This window comes from Stigmatopora nigra, chromosome 1 (assembly GCF_051989575.1).
Source record: "Stigmatopora nigra isolate UIUO_SnigA chromosome 1, RoL_Snig_1.1, whole genome shotgun sequence".
Taxonomy (NCBI): Eukaryota; Metazoa; Chordata; class Actinopteri; order Syngnathiformes; family Syngnathidae; genus Stigmatopora; species Stigmatopora nigra.
Window position 1 is genome coordinate 268,556 of NC_135508.1, and position 16,091 is coordinate 284,646.

Below are 16,091 nucleotides of genomic sequence, written 5' to 3' on the forward strand. Positions count from 1 at the left end.
TCGTCCAAAATATAAAAAATGAGGTCATTTAGATGTTTTATTCCGTTTTTAAAGTCAAATAACGCATTGTCATGTGCTGTCAATCATCTAAATTGGACGTCCATGGCAGACCATAATTATTTCAGTATGGACAATAAATATTATATATACACACAGAGACAAAGTTTAAACGTGCAAAATCCAAATAAGACGAAGCACATTCTAACAGCAAATAGTGTCATTTTAAGGAGCTATTCACAATCAACCGATAGGTGGCAGCAGAGTTTAGCGACAAACTATTTGCCCCAAGAAGAAGAATGAGAAGGAATCAATTTCAGGAAGAGTCACTTGATTTCACTCGTCCAAAAAAAGGTATTTTTTTGCTTTAAATTTGTTATTTTTTAAGAAAACAAAGGTTTAACCCCTTGATGCCCGAATTGCCATTTCACCTAAGTGGGAATTTAATATGCCCATAAATGATAATTTTATGACTATATATCCAGAAAAAAATCGAAAAAATCTTAAAAATTATAAAAAACAAATCAAAAATATATTTTAAAATATTTTATAATTTGGAGGATGCGGGGCTTCCCAAAAAATAAAGGATTTTACTATGGAAATACATATTAATTTTATGACTTTTTAAATTGGAAAATCCGAAAAATTTAAATCATAAAAAAAGGAAAATATTTAAAAAAAATGTAATATTCAAAATTGTAAAAAAGGAATTTACTTTGGTAATACATTTTAATTTTACGACTATTTATATTTTCTTTAAACCTTTCTACTTTTTAAATCTATCATATTCTCCCTTTTAGCCGTTATTTTTCTCTAAAACTTTCTCTCTACACACACATACATAAATCTACATATAAATATTTAACTATTTTTTTTATATAACCATTTTATTGATGTATTCCCCAAGGCTAATATAATCTATTCAGGCATCAAGGACTTAAACGTTCTTGTTTCCTCGGGAACGAAATGGCACCCCCCTGTGGTCACCTGTCATATGGCCTTGCCTTCATTTTTGCTCCCTCCTCCAGATGATGAGCATGCCGGTGGCATCGGCGGAGGCCAGCAGGCTCTCGTCGCAGTTGAAGCTGACGTCCAGGACGGGACCGCCGTGGCCTTGCAGCTTGTTCACGATGGCCTTGCTGTTGCGTTCCACGTCCAGGAAGTACACGCACGCGTCCTCACTTCCTGTCACTATGGACAATGACAGAGAGAGACAACAATATTTAAATTTTTTAAAAATTAAATAGATAAAAAGCCCTGAATATCCCCTTTTGTAAAAAATATATTTGTAGATTTTACAAACTGATTTTTGAACTAAAAACAGAAAAAATGATGAAAAAATAGCAATAATATTTTGATTTTTTAAAAATATATATTGATTAAAAGAATTGGATTAAAAACCCTGAATATTCCGTTTTTATAGATCTTAAGCAATGTTTATTTGAGCTTTTTTTAATATATAGTAAATGTAGGTTTTACAAAAATAATTTTTGAACTAAAAACAGAAAAAAATGATGAAAAAATGCAATAATATTTTGATTTTTTAAAATATAAATTGATTAAAATAAGTGGATTAAAAACCCTGAATATTCATTTTTTATAGATCTAAAACAAAGTTTATTTGAGCTTTTTTAAATACATAGTATATGTAGGTTTTACAAAAATAATTTTTGAACTAAAAACAGAAAAAAAATGATGAAAAAATTACAATAATATTTTGATTTTTCCAAATATGAATGATCAAAGTGGATTGAAAACCCTGAATATTCAGTTTTTTAAAGATCTAAAATAATGTTTATTTGAGCTTTTTTTAAAATATATTTTTAAATTTTACCAAATGATTTTTGAACTTAAAAACAGAAAAATTGATTAAAAAATGACAATTATGGATTAAATGAATTGGATTAAAAACCCTGAATATTCAACTTTTTGTAGATTTAAAACAATGTTTATTTGAGCTTTTTAATATATATTTTTAGATTTTTACAAAATGATTTTTTAACTAAAACCCCCCAAAAATGAGGTAAAAATGACAATTATGGATTAAAAGAAGTTAATTAAAATCCCCGAATATTCCATTTTTATAGATCTAAAACAATGTTTATTTCAACTTTAAAAAAAATATTTTTTAGATTTTATAAAATTATTTTTAAACTAGAAACACCGAAAAAACGGAATAAAAAATGACAATGATTGATTTAAGGAGACTCCCTGGTAGATGTGACCACCAGGGGGAGTGGTAACTTACCGACGCAGGCGCCCTGCCTGAAGGACATGAGCGGGCAGAAGATGCTGTGAATGGGCTGCGAGTTGTGCTGGATGGGGAAGCTCTTCTTCAGTTGGAGACCGCCTTCGTTGTCCACCACCCTGCCAGGTCAAAGGTCAGAGTTTCAAGTAGGTTGGCCATCCGGCATTGACATGGCCGTACGTACCTGTAGAGGAGGAGCTTGTTGACGCAAGCGTTGACCAGGAGGGAGGGGTCTCGGGCCTCTCGGCTGATCCAGGAACGCGCCGAGATGCTGCAGATGGGGCTGCCTTCGCTCACCACCACGCGCTTGGCCTTCGTCAGCTTGCCTGCACACACCACCAAAAACAATGCCTCTACTTACAAAATACACAAATCACAATCCCTCTACTTACAAAATACGTACAAACTTTACTTATGAAAAATGCTGACTGTACCTCTACTCAAGAAATATGCATAGCTCAACCTCTACTTACAAAATGTGCCTTACCTACCCACACTTATACCGACCCTACCTCTACTTACAAATATGCTGACCCTCTATTTATGAATATTATATATGCCTAACCCTCTATTTATGAAATACGCCTAACCCCACCCCCACTTACGAAATATGCCTAACCTACCTCTACTTAAGAAAAATGTTGACCCTACCTCTACTTACAAAATGTGTTAAAACTACTACATACAAAATATACATAACCTACTTCTACTTACGAACTTTGCATACCCTCTTCTATTTATGAAATATGCTGGCCCTACCTCTACTTACAAAATACTCAGGTTACAAAAATCGATAAACAACAATGCCTCTACTTACGAAAAACACTTAGCCCTCTACTTAAGAAAAATGATGACCCTACCGCTACTTACGAAATATCATAACCCTACCTCTACTTACGAAATATGCATACCTAACCTACCTCTACTTACAAATGCATACCCTACCCCCACTTACCAAATATTCTAACCCTACCTCTACTTAAGAAATTTGCCTAACCTACTTCTACTTAAGAAAAATCCGGACCCTACCTCTACTTACAAAATATGCCTACCCCACCTCTACTTATGAAATATGCATACCCCCACCTCTACTTAAAACATATTCCTAGCCTACCTCTACTTACAAATGCATAGCCTACCCCCACTTATGAAATATGCTAAACCTACCTCTACTTACAAAACATATCTACCCCACCTCTACTTATAAAATATACCTAACCTACCTCTACTTACAAAATATGCATACCCTACCCCCACTTATATGCTAACCATACCTCTAATTACGAAATATGCATACATACCCACCTCTACTTACAAAATATGCTGACCCTACCTCTACTTAAGAAGTTTGCATACCCCACCTCTACTTACAAAATATGATGACCCTACCTCTACTTTCGAAATACTTACAAAAATGCAACATTTTGTCTCGTACTAATACACAAATACACTTTTAGCATATTGGAGGACTGGAGATGTCAAAAGCCCTTTAGTAACACATGTATTTCATAAGTAGAGGTAGCACCACCCCTGTATGAATTTGCACTAAACTCCCAATAACGTATTTTATTACCCGTGGCCATGTCAAAGAGGAAAGAGAAGATGCTGCCGCGGTCGTCTCCGGCCCACAGGATCCTCCCGGGGGAGTCGAAGGACAGCGACAGGACGCGACCCGTCAACTTGCTGGAGCCCCCCTTGGCCTTTTTGCCCGTGGAGATATTCACCACGTGGACTTGGTGCTTACTGTTGCCCACCTACAGAAAAAACACACACACAAAAGTCAATACCAACTGAGTGGACAAAATGAAGCTAACCAGACATAGCAAACTTAACTAAAATGCAGCTATAGAAATAGAAGGTTTTAACTACATCAAGAAATACATAAAAATAAAAAAATAAAAATTAGATGAATACATATTAAGTAAATACTAATTTAATAAACGAAAATTAAAGAAATGCTATTTAATCATTGCAAATTAAATAATTATATATAAAATAAATAAAAAATCAACAAATACAAATTAAACTAATACAAATTAAATGAATACAAATTAAATTAATAAATAAAAAAATATATAATTTAATAAATTGTAAATAGATGAAAATAAAATAAATGCAAAAATACTAAATAAAAAATGAATAAAATAATAAATAAAAACTAAATAACTAAAAACTAAATATAAATTAAATTAATACAAAAACAAAAAAATATATATAAATAAAAATAAAAATCCTGGCACTGTTGATCACAGGAAGTTGTTATTTATATCAGGAGGGCTCGAGAGCCGCATGTGGCTCTAAAAAATCCTTACGAAGGCCCTTTTTTAAATAATTGGAAATCCGATTGGACGACGGCGACTTACCACGGTGAGATTGTTGTTCATGGGCTGGAAGGTGCAGCAGAGCAGCTCGCCGGCCTCGGGGTCTCGCACCTCGCGGATGCAGCGCCCGTCCTCCGTGTTCCAGATGCGCAGCGTCCCGTCCAGCGAGGCCGACACGATCACGTCGTTGCTCAGCGACCAGGCAAAGTCGCTGACGGGGCCCCCGTGGCCCCTCAGCACCACCTTGACGCTGGCCGGGGGCGGGGACAGGCTCATGATGGACAGCGTGGCGTCCAGCGAACAGCACGCCAGAAGGTGCTTGTCGTCGTTGGCGAATTGTAAGCGGCGGACTGGCGGGGAAAAACACGGGCGTTATTGGGATGCCGTCACCGTCCGTCAAAATCGATTGGACGTCTATAGATGCCAAATGGGATACGTCCATACCGGGTATGAAGGACGTTCGTTTTGGACAAATTTGGGTCACTACCTGTGCATTTTTGGGCAACTTCCTGTTTATCATTTGGAATGGCTACGACTTCTAAACTTTTTGGGCATTCTCAGGTGACTTCCTGTTCATTTTTGGGCTATTCTGAGGTCATTTCCTGTTGATTTTTGGGCACTTCCTGTTTATGTTTTGGTGTGATGAGGACATCTTAATTTTGGGGGATTCTCAGGTGACTTCCAGTTGATTATTGGGCTATTCTTAAGTCATTTCCTGTTGATTTTTGGGCACTTCCTTTTACTTCCTGTTTTCATCTTTTTATTTTCCTCTTGATTTTTTTACCAGGGACTTCCTGTCAATTTTTGGGCTATTCTTGATTCATTTCCTGTTGATTTTTCAGGTACTTTGGGTAACTTCCTGTTTCTGTTATCTTCCAGGTGACGCCCTTCTAATTCTGAGTCATTACATCATGATTTTGGGGCATTTCTGGGTCACTTCCTGTCCATTTATTGGAGCATTACCGGGTAACTTCCTGTCGATTTTGGGGCAAATACGGGTAACTTCCTGTCGATTTTGGGGCAAATACGGGTAACTTCCTGTCGATTTTTTGGGCTATTCCTGTGTCATATCCTGTTAATTTTTGAGGTCACGACATTCATTTTTGGGTATATTTACGTCACCCTCGTCCATTTTGGGGCATTACTGGGTCACTTCCTGTCCATTTGTCAGTAAACTGGTGACAGCAATCTCAAGCCAATTCATTTATTTTTATGGACTTTGCATTTTACTCATTTCCAGACGCCCAATCCCCTTTTGACCGGCAAAGACAACAAAAACAAAAATGTCACTCACCCGCGTAATCCACGTGTTGGTCAAAGATGTGATACATTCCAGCAAAGGCGTAATTCTCGCTCAAACTGGTGTCTCCCGCCATGGCCCGACTGGCCTCCGCCACCGAGGTGGGCACCAAACTTCCCGGAGGTCTTTTTTTCGTGGGGAGTGGAAATCATTTTTGCTCAAATATTAGCCACATTAGTCATCACTCAAAATGGCGGTACCTTTCATCGTAGACGGCTCGATTGATCTGCGCCTGAAGTTGGTAGGAGCCTCGGCTGACGGAGCGCCGGTGCCCGCGGGCCCCCTGGGCGCGAGGGTCCTCCTCAAAGTCCTGCTGGGGACGGCCACACGAGGAGCCAGAGTTCAAAGTCAAAACTCATCCCGATATCAACGTCAATTCTTAATTTAGTTTGTCTCCCTCTTGTGGGAAAAACTGTAAAAGGCAGCCAGTGAGTGAGCAAACAGCAAAACTGTCGCCTCAAGTCACATGACACACCGACAGTTCCCCTCCGAAACAGCAGAGGGCGCTCTTAAACTATTCAAAGGGCCTCTGGTACATTCTTGCTTAGAAACATGTTTCAAAAGAGAAAATAAGTGAGTTTTGTTAAAGAAACATGCCTTTCAAAAGAAAATAAAGTGTTTTGGAGAGGAAACAGAAGAAAAAAAGTCTGTTTTGGGAGAGAAATCTATCTTTCAAAAAAGCAAAACACATGACAAGCCATCAGTTCTCCTCCGAATCAACAGAGGGGGCTCTAATTCTCTATTCAATGTAGCACGAAAATTGTAATGATGCACTGTTTTTCTTTTCTGTCTCTTTTGAGACAAGTATTTAATTTTTTCTCCTTTGAAAGACAGATTTTTCCCAAAAAGGTGTTTTGTTAAGGAAACATGCCTTTCAAAAGAAAAATAGGGTTTCAAAAGAGAAAGTGTTTTTTGTTAAAGAATGCCAACAGTTCCCCTCCGAAACAGCAGATGGTGCTCTGAACCTATTCAATTCCGCACAATGATCCACTTTTTTTTCTTTAGACACTCTTTCCTGTTTTGAAAGACCCATTTGTGCCCCCCAAAAAGTGTGTTTTGTTTAAGAACGGCTACAGTTCCCCTCCGAAACAGCAGATGGTGCTCTCAAAGAACGTATAGGCATTTTCTGACCTCCATGCGGTCCAGGGTGGTGCGTGAGCTACGCACGCTGCTGGCCCGGAAGCTGCTCTGCTCGGAGAGGGGTCCGTAGCGGAGGGCGAGGAGCTGGCCCCGCAGCCTCAGGTAGTGGCGGCGGGCGCCCGCCTCGTAGCCGCACTTGGCGTTGTCGCGCAGCAGCTGGCTGCGCCGGCGGATGTACTGCGTTCGGAACTGCGGGAAGGTGGGCGTGCGGTAAGCATTGTACCTGTCGTCAAATGTTACGTCAAAAAAAATTTAAAAAATTAAAAACAAGCATAATTCAAATAAAAATGAATGAAGGGATTTCCCCCGCATAATTAGCCGCTATTGCGTATAAGCCACACCCTTCAAATGGTCGAATAGACCAAAACTCAAATAAATATTGTTTTAGACCTATAAAAAAAACAGAATATTCTGGGTTTTAATCCAGCCATCTTCCATTTTGGGTCAAAATTTTGGTGTCTCTCACCTGGCGTCCACTGCCAACACCTGCTGCCAAACGGCTGCCATGAGACACGGCCGGGGGCAATGACCTGCACACAAAAACACAGTTTTTAAATCAAATTTATGAAAATTATGGATTAAAAGAAGTGGATTAAAAGCCATGAATATTCAGTTTTTTTATATATCTAAAACAATGTTTATTTGAGCTTTTTAAAATATATTTTTAGATTTTCCAAAATTATTTTTGAACTAAAAACACAGAAAATATGGATTAAAAATAGCAATTATCCATTGGACAGGGGGAAATCAGGAAATAATTGAATATACATCTATAATCTTCATTTGAATTTGATCATTAAACAGAAACTCGTGATTTACTTTCTCGGGCCGCACAAAATGATGCGGAGAGCCGCATTTGGCCCCCGGGCCACCACTTTGACACCTGTGATGTAGACTAGTATAGACAGTCAATCTATTATGGGAATTGAAAGTTGGCAATATTTCTCCCATTTCTAAAGCAAGTAGTAACAAATATATTACTCCATGTCTGTAAATGGTATATCAATGTGAATATTTCAATTTCTAGTATTTATTTGTATTTCCTGTCATGTAAACTGCTTGATTTGTGGCTTTAGTATCGTTCAAACAATGCAACAAGACCCAAAATGGCGGATAACCAAAATAGCTGCGTCACGGCCAAGAACAACGTGAACTGAGAATACGTTAGAAAATACGGCGAGCTTTTGTTTTGTGTTGTTTACGTCGTTTGTTGTCTTATTAGCTTCTCCGCTAGCTAGGCTAGCGAATAGCAGACGAGGCACAGAACGACATTTAAGTCATTTAAGTCGTTTATTCGTCATTCAACGACATTTGTAGCGACTATTTTCTATTTTCGTCCCTCTTCGACGTTCTACGAGAACGAACACGAAGAAGAAATGTTTGAAAAGAAGCACGTCGTACCTTCTTTAGCTTTTCTCCATCGTTGCACTTCCGGGAATGTCACGTGATCCAAGACCGGAAGCCCTAACACGCCCGATACAACATATACAACAAAACGAGGTTTATTTTCATATTATAATGAGAGAAAATAAATAAAAATGTGCCATTTTTATTCTTTTAACAGTCAAAGCTATCAAAATATTAAATTGTAGAGATTCTATGGGTAAAAAATAAACGTTTATAATATACAAAGATACCCAAAAATAGTTCTATTACTATACTATATATACACACAGTTACTACTCATATAATACTCTAAAATATTAATGACAAAACAACATTTTATACAAAGATACGGACAAAAAATGCTATACTATATTTACTTTTCTTTATTAATTAATTTATATCAAGTTGACATTAAAGTGGCCCGCCAACCTGCCACCCTTGTATCTCTATGTAAACATAAAATACCCTCACTACCCATTTCTACCACTAGTGGCGCAGTGTGGTGTTTCCCAAAGCGGTCTTGACCGGCTATTGGAACTCCGGAGAGTTCCAGATCTTTGACAATGGTTTGGGATGGATGACAAGGTCAGCGGGTGGCTTTTCCGCCGACTCAGCGGAATGGCGGCCCTGGGCCAATGGCTGACGGGGCTCTTTTGGCGGGGGCCCCCCCACCGGCGGCGGGGCCATAAATGAGGGTGCGCGAGGGGGCCACGGTTACAATCGCCTTCTGCACAAAACAGACAAAATGCCTGGAACCAAAGGTGAGACCATTTAACCTCTTTATTCCTGATTGGTTATTAACGTTAAAGGATTTTTTTAATTATTTTTTTTGCAGGTAACAAGTCGGACAAGAAGTCTACTACTAAGGTTGGTAATTATGATTAAAAAAATGATGAAAAGGAGAGGATTTGGGGAATGATAGATTGGTAGTTATGATAGATTTTTTTATGTTGTTTTTTGGGGATTGGTAGGTCGGAAATTTTAAAAGGCTTTTTGAGGATATTTTATTTTTCATAATTATTTGAGGGATATGTACGTAAAAAACTCTAAACATTAAAATTAATGTACAATTCGTTTTTACATTTCTTATGTATATTTTCATAACTAAGTTTTAACCAATTTGTATCGTTTTTTACTAATAATACTTTTTTACTACTTTTTAAAAATTATTGCTACTAATTTACTACCTTTTAAACTACTACTAGTATTTTTAAAACTACCACTCCTAATTTATTACCTTTTTAAACTACTACTACTACTACTCTAATACTTTTTTAAACTACTACTACTACTCTAATAAGTTTTTTAAACTACTACTTTTGCTATTTTACAACTACTACAACCACTACTTTTACTATTTTACTACTAATACTACTTATACTATTCTACTACTTACTTATATTTTCCAATTTGTATCACATTTTACAACATTTTCACTACAACTACTATGTTACTACTTTTTGACTATACTACTTTTTACTATACTACTATTTTACTAATTTTACTATACTACTAATTTACTATTCTACTTTTTACTATACTAATTTTACTACTTTACTACTTACTATTTTCATATCTTAATTTTAAAATATTTTATTCAAATATTTCCATATCTTGCTTTTATTCGTAGGTAGTATTTTCATACACTTTTCTATTCCCTGTACAGTTTACAAACATGTTTACATTTGAATGAGGCGTACCCAATCATGCTCACCAATCAAAGTATCTTATTTTCTCCCGACCGGAAGATGCATTGCAAGACACACCTCCATTGTGCGTCATAGATTTGTGAAATGTATAGTTAATGCTGATACAGTGAGTAGAGTACTACTATTTGTAGCTTTAGCTGTGGCTAACATGTCGACCGGCACTTCCTCAGCAACCTCAAAGTCCTAAAGAGCAGCCGAAGAAAGGTGATCAGAAAGGAGATGACAACAAGAAGCAAGGAGGTAAGAATTTTAAAACATACTTTTTAAACAATAAAACACATTCTATCGGGCATAACAAGTGTGGATCAAACGCAGCTAGCAAGCTAGCCCCAGTCAGGGTAACTGTGCTTAACTTTTATTCATTTAATAAGGGACGGTGCACATTAATAAACATATTCATATCCACAGAAATTGTTAGTTTATTTGAGATTTAAAAAATATATATATATTTTGATTTTACCAAATAATTTTTGAACTTAAAACTGAAAAAAATGAATAAATAATTACAATAATGGATTAAAAGAACTGGATTAAAATCCCTGAATATTCAGTTTTTTTCTAAATCTAAAACAATGTTTGATTTAGCCTTTTTTAAAATATGTTTTTAGATTTTACAAAATGATTTTTGAACTAAAAACACAGAAAAATTGATTCAAAAATGACAATTATGGATTAAAAGCGCTAAATATTCCCTTTTTATAGATATAAAACAAAGTTTATTTGATCTTTTTTGAATATATTTTTACATTTTACAAAAGGATTTTTAAACTCAGAAAAAAATGGATTAAAAATGACAATTATTGAATTAAAAGGTGGAAAATTAGTAAATATAATATAAATCTCTTCATTTGATCCTAAAACAGAAACTCATGATTGATTTTCCCGGGCCACACTAAATGACCAAGCGGGCCACATTTGGCCCGCGGGCCTCCACTTTGATACCTATGTATCATTAGCCTGACTCGGGCGCTAGCGTTAGCGTACCATGTGGCCAGTCAATCTATCTGTACGTGGCGGTGTTCCCTCGCAGGACAGCCGAAGGGAGAGAAGCAGTAACTTCCAGGCGTTCGTCAAGATGGCGCTGGAGACGCTGCTGGGCTCGTGCCGTCGCAAACACGGGGCTGCTCGCGGCGCCAGGCAGGGCTGAGCCCGCCGCTACGGCACCCCCGCCCGCACCAAAAGCCGACAAGCATTCGGAACACGGAGCTCCCGACAACAATAAAAAAACGCTGTGTCATCCTTTCCCCAAACAAACCAATTATGGACCGTTTAACTCATCGGTTGCCGTTGACGACGAAAGATGTCCAAGCAATTAAAATGGGAGGGTCGGCCTCCCGTTTTATTCTGATTGGACATTTTTTTAGTGATAGTCTTTGGAAAAGGTGCATTTTTCAGGCCAAATCTGATTTTTTAACTCATTGGCTGCCAATGACGTCACTAAACGTCCAATTTAACTACTTGTTTATTTCAATTCCAAGTAGTCATCCGATTGGACGCCTTATTATTGGGCATCTATCATTGTCAATGGCAGTGAAAGAGTTAACGGTCGATATGTTCTTCTTGTAAATAATGAGTCAAATAAACAAATATTTCTTACATGATTCCATGCTTTTTTTGTGTGTGATTCTTTACAAAATAACAATTTAACCCATGACCATTTATTTATTTATCCTCAAAATATATAAATAAATGAGTATAAATGCTTACATAAGCAAGTAGGCTATTCGTATTTATTTAAACTAACGTTATTTTAATACTTTTTCATCATTTTCCAACCGGGAAGCGAAAATACGAGTAAAGTGATTTTTATTCCGAGACGATAGGTAGCAGCCTTTCACTTTTAACGCCACTCAAAAGCGAAGAAGAGCAAAAACCAAAGAAGAAGAAGTGAGCGGCGTTCAAATGTTTTTTTTTTCCGGCGGTCTCCTTCCACTCGGACTAGCTAACATGTTATCCTCGACTAAAAGGTAATTCTTTGTCTAAATATACCTTTAGAAGATGAAAGTATATATCTTTCCGCATGGGAATATTGACGTAAACTCCCGGTTTGAGAACTTTGTTGACTAACAGAATATAAACTGTTTTGAGCCCCTCTTTTCCTTACGTCGATTTTCAATAACAAACGGACTCCTATTGTAAGCTAGTTAGCTAGCTGATAAATACTTTATATGCTTCGTTCGGGTCTTCAAACATTGAATTTCCGAAAAGGAATATTGTTAAACAACATACTTTTGATGAAGATATAAAAGTTATGTCGCCTAATTTGAACCATAACACTCAATAAATGACTTTGTTTTTCGCTAAATCTGATATAATATAAGATATATACAATTTCCTTACTCAGTAAAATCATTAAAAAATAATTACAAATATTTAGTGAATTAAAAAAATGACAAAAAATATTTTTCCTTTAACGAAATGCATTTTGAATAGAGAATATTTCCAAAAATAATATAATATAAAATAGATACAATTTCCCTTTTCAGTAAAATCATATAACAATTTTTTTTTAAAATTTAGTGAATTAAAAAATATGTAAAAAATATATTTACTTGAACGAAAATCATTTCAAAGTGAGAATATTTCCAAAATTAATTTTAAATTAGTCACTTTTAAAGGAATTTCTTAATATCGGACAGCACTTAAATAAATAAATAAAAATCAATAAACTCCATTTTTTTTTCTAGTGTATCGGGAACCCCGAGCAGCAATAAAAGGCGACACCGGCCGTCCCGCCCCAGCACGGTGGCCCATTCCCACCTCTTCCTGACGAGGGCGCTATCCAACCGACGTCTACGGACCAAGCGGAAAATCCCCGGCCTTCTCGTGGGTGACCCAAAACAAAATGGCGTCCGAGCCTCATCGTCTGGCCTGGCGCAGGACAAGGCGGAGCCTCGGGAGTTGCGTTCGCTGGTGGGGACGGAGTGGCAGCTGTCCTACGTCACCCCCTTGTTCCGATTCTGCTACACCCAGCTGAAGAGTTACGCCCGGCAACTGGCCGCCTTCGTTGCCTCGGAAACGGCGGCGGTGGCAGCCGCCGACTTGGCGGTCAACTTCTCGGTGGTCCGCGGACTGGCCGGGACGGACTGGGATGCCGAGGCTGTCTTCATACAGGTCAGGAACAAAAAAATTATTCATTAAAGTTGAAGTATAAAAAATGAGGAAAAACTCGCTGTTTCTAAGCTAAAATTGCGCAATCACAATGGGGAAAAAGGCATCTTATTTCCAGATTTAAATCATTAAAACGAGAAAAGATGGTTGAACTAATAGTTGTACCTCGATTTACGCAATTATAACTGGTTCCTCATGTTTTTTAGTAAGTAGAGGTGTACTTTCTATGTAAATTCTCAAATTGGTTCTATGGTCCTCGCGCAGTTACCAACTAAATCCTTTAAAATTGGTTAAATGCTGTTTTTTGGTTTAGGATCAAATTCAAATGAAGATTATAGATGTATATTACATTTCCTGATTTCCCCCCCCTTTTAAATCAATCATTGTAGCCTTTGATTCCATTTTTTTCTTTGTTTTTAGAGCAAAAAATATTTTATAAAATCTAAAAATATATTTTTTAAAAGCTACAATTTATATAGTTTATGTATCTATAAAAATATGAATATTTAGGGCTTTTATTCCAGTTATTTTAATCCATAATTGTCATTTTTTAATCAATTTTTGTGTTTTTAGTTCATAAAGCATTTTGTCAAATCTAAAAATATCTGTAAAAAAGCTCAAATACATTTTGTTTTGGATCTATAAAAAAACAGAATATTCAGGGCTTTTAATCCAATTTAAAAAAAATATAAAAAAATCTAAATATTCTACCTAAAATAGTTCGGCCCACATGAAATGGAGATTTAAAGGCATACACACTTTATTGTCAGCGTGGCCCCTGAACCAACATGGCCGCCCACAGGAGTTAATTGCAATGAGTCAATAGACACGCCCACTCCATTCAAAGCATGGAACTAATGCCTCTACTTACAAAATGTTCAACTTTTATAAGTAGAAGTACGACTACTAGAAAGGTAGAATCATCTCATCAGACGACCTTAAAGTGACAAGCTCCGCCCACTTTTCCCTCCAGATCTCAGCGGGCGGAGACAAATCGGCGTGGAGCGGCTGGCTAGCCTGCGTCAACGGCTACCCCGACTACCTCCGCTCCCTTCCCCCGGATTTCGTCTGCCTACCGCTACTGGCCGGCCGCGGGCTCGAACCCCTGGGCGTCGCCGTCCGCTCCTGGCTGAGCCGAACCTTCGACTGCTCCGCGGCGCCCCTGGAGATGAGCCACGCCGTCTTACAGTGGCTGATGGCACTGTGGGTGGACGCTTGGGATGGTCGCCGTCGGCAACAACGACAACCGAGCCGCGAGCTCGTCGCCATCTGGACGCTCCCCGCCGAGCCGCCGCTACGAGTCCGCATGTCCGTGGATTCCCGGGACGCCGGCGAGCTTTGGAGTAGCGTCAGGGACCCCGAGGCGCTTCGGGAAGGCTCGCCGGAGGGCGAAATCGGCTGGGAGGAAGTCAGCCGTTTCACCAAAGGACTCGGCGGACATTTTTACCGACACTTCAAGGTGGATCTCAGCGCCGGGAATTTGGCGCGTGTGGCCACCGAGGCGGGCGCCGCCACGCGGGAGGGACGTCTTAAGGTACGTACACTAGCCCAGAACCACTTCAAACCAGTTTAAACTGGCCCAAATGCTTGAAAAATGACATCTCTTCCCTTTCAGATTCACGACATGGGGTCCCTGAACGCCACACTATCGCTCCTGACAGAGTGTGCCTTGCTCAAAATGCCCATGTGACCTTTTTTATTTTACCTGGAACATCTCATTGGCCGAAGAAGGCCGGCTTTAGAAACGAAAACCCGTCCAACCGGTTTCAAGTTAACATTTTTGGCCATCGAGCGGTGTAAGGACGGATTTTTTGGCCGATCTTGAACGCATCTTCTTTGCAAAAGACTTGGTTTAAGGCAAACCGTCCCCTCCCGGGGGTGACGTTAAACGGCAAATGGTCAAAAACGTCTCTAGTGGTGATTGGCGTCCAATCCTTCTGGACTAGAGAGGCTGGAACGGATTATTTTACAGTTTTAAGAAAAAACAAAGTGCACTTCTCTGACCCAAAATGGCCGTTTGAATACTTTCTGCTGTCATCAGCTTTTATTTTCAGACAGGTCGATGAGCGGAGTTGCTTTTCGGAATGGCTCCTCCCCCTTTGGTGGCCATGGATGTCCAATTCATCCGGAGTAGAGAGGTTGGAATGGATTGTTTTTTGATTGGTTGTTGGATCAAGCAAGTTTCACGTAAAAAAAAGCCGTATTTCATTTGCATATGACTAAATTTGCAGCTTTTTGACGCCCTCTCGTGGTAGCTTTGCAAAAGTGCAACTCGGCAGACACTTTTTAAAGACATTTTGTTCAGAAATGATTTCAACGTATCCTTTTCAAGTGTTAAATGGGTGGATTTTATCACCCCATCTTACTTTTAACCCCAATAAATTAATCCGTGTACCTCAAAATGAAACAAAGAATTACTTTTCATGTCCTGAAAACAAACAGGAAGTGACCCAATTAACCGAAATTGTCTCAAAAGGATCAGTAATGGCTCAAAATAAGCAAAATTTTCCCCAAAATGACAAAAAATACTCAACTCACAGGAAGTGACCCAAATATAATCAGGAAGTGATTGTAAATACCCGTAATGAACGTAAAGTGACCCAAAATCAACAGGAAGTGACCTGTATTACCCCAAAATGAACAAAAAAGCTCCCTACCCACAGGAAGTGAGGGGGGAAATGCCCCAAAATTAACAGGAAGTGAGCCAAAATCGACAGGAATTGAATGTAATTGCAACAAAATGAATAAAAATGGAATCCAAATAACCAATTTGCCAGAAATTTGCCCCAAAATGAACAGGAAGTGACAGGTAAATGCCCCATATTGAACAGGAAGTCAAGGTTTTCAATAAGTGTATCAGTCCAACCTCCAAAGTCAAG

At 38.3% G+C, this 16,091-nt stretch overlaps 2 protein-coding genes and 1 long non-coding RNA gene across 5 annotated transcripts; 2 read left to right on the forward strand and 1 right to left on the reverse strand.

Moving 5' to 3' along the window:
• Positions 1–23: 23 nt before the first annotated feature.
• Positions 24–8,485, reverse strand: wdr13 (WD repeat domain 13). Of its 3 annotated transcripts, none has more exons than XM_077716227.1 (10): positions 8,408–8,485; positions 7,473–7,536; positions 6,998–7,229; positions 6,067–6,176; positions 5,861–5,991; positions 4,609–4,916; positions 3,819–3,999; positions 2,430–2,571; positions 2,246–2,364; positions 24–1,188 (listed from the first exon to the last, which is right to left on the reverse strand). In XM_077716227.1, exons 2-10 carry the CDS (start codon positions 7,511–7,513, stop codon positions 1,004–1,006), a joined length of 1,449 nt encoding a protein of 482 aa, XP_077572353.1. In that variant the 5' UTR covers positions 7,514–7,536; positions 8,408–8,485; the 3' UTR covers positions 24–1,003. The 3 variants fall into 3 exon arrangements, with proteins under 3 accessions (XP_077572353.1, XP_077572344.1, XP_077572363.1); XM_077716218.1 differs by having other exon boundaries at positions 6,067–6,179; XM_077716237.1 differs by having other exon boundaries at positions 6,067–6,179; positions 6,998–7,195; positions 8,408–8,460.
• Positions 8,486–9,021: 536 nt separating this feature from the next.
• On the forward strand, positions 9,022–11,702 carry LOC144196301 (uncharacterized). The gene is made up of 4 exons (XR_013326233.1): positions 9,022–9,153; positions 9,228–9,259; positions 10,272–10,341; positions 11,132–11,702. It is a non-coding gene; the product is annotated as an uncharacterized LOC144196301 (long non-coding RNA).
• Positions 11,703–11,946: 244 nt separating this feature from the next.
• Positions 11,947–15,425, forward strand: cenpl (centromere protein L). Its single transcript, XM_077720869.1, has 4 exons — positions 11,947–12,068; positions 12,789–13,215; positions 14,186–14,746; positions 14,828–15,425. Exons 1-4 carry the CDS (start codon positions 12,004–12,006, stop codon positions 14,900–14,902), a joined length of 1,128 nt encoding a protein of 375 aa, XP_077576995.1. The 5' UTR covers positions 11,947–12,003; the 3' UTR covers positions 14,903–15,425.
• Positions 15,426–16,091: the final 666 nt, after the last annotated feature.

What these genes read in the sequence shown, in the direction of transcription:
- wdr13 (XM_077716218.1), bottom strand. Translation starts at nt 7,513, where the DNA reads ATGGCAGCCGTTTGGCAGCAGGTGTTGGCAGTGGACGCCAG. An exon ending in CCACCCTGGACCGCATGGAG is followed by an intron (nt 6,180 to 6,997) that starts GTCAGAAAATGC and finishes GGCCGTCCCCAG; the next exon opens with CAGGACTTTGAGGAGGACCC. An exon ending in CCTCTTTGACATGGCCACGG is followed by an intron (nt 2,572 to 3,818) that starts GTAATAAAATAC and finishes TGGTGTGTGCAG; the next exon opens with GCAAGCTGACGAAGGCCAAG.
- cenpl (XM_077720869.1), top strand. Translation starts at nt 12,004, where the DNA reads ATGTTTTTTTTTTCCGGCGGTCTCCTTCCACTCGGACTAGCTAACATG. An exon ending in ATGTTATCCTCGACTAAAAG is followed by an intron (nt 12,069 to 12,788) that starts GTAATTCTTTGT and finishes TTTTTTTTCTAG; the next exon opens with TGTATCGGGAACCCCGAGCA. An exon ending in CCGAGGCTGTCTTCATACAG is followed by an intron (nt 13,216 to 14,185) that starts GTCAGGAACAAA and finishes TTTTCCCTCCAG; the next exon opens with ATCTCAGCGGGCGGAGACAA.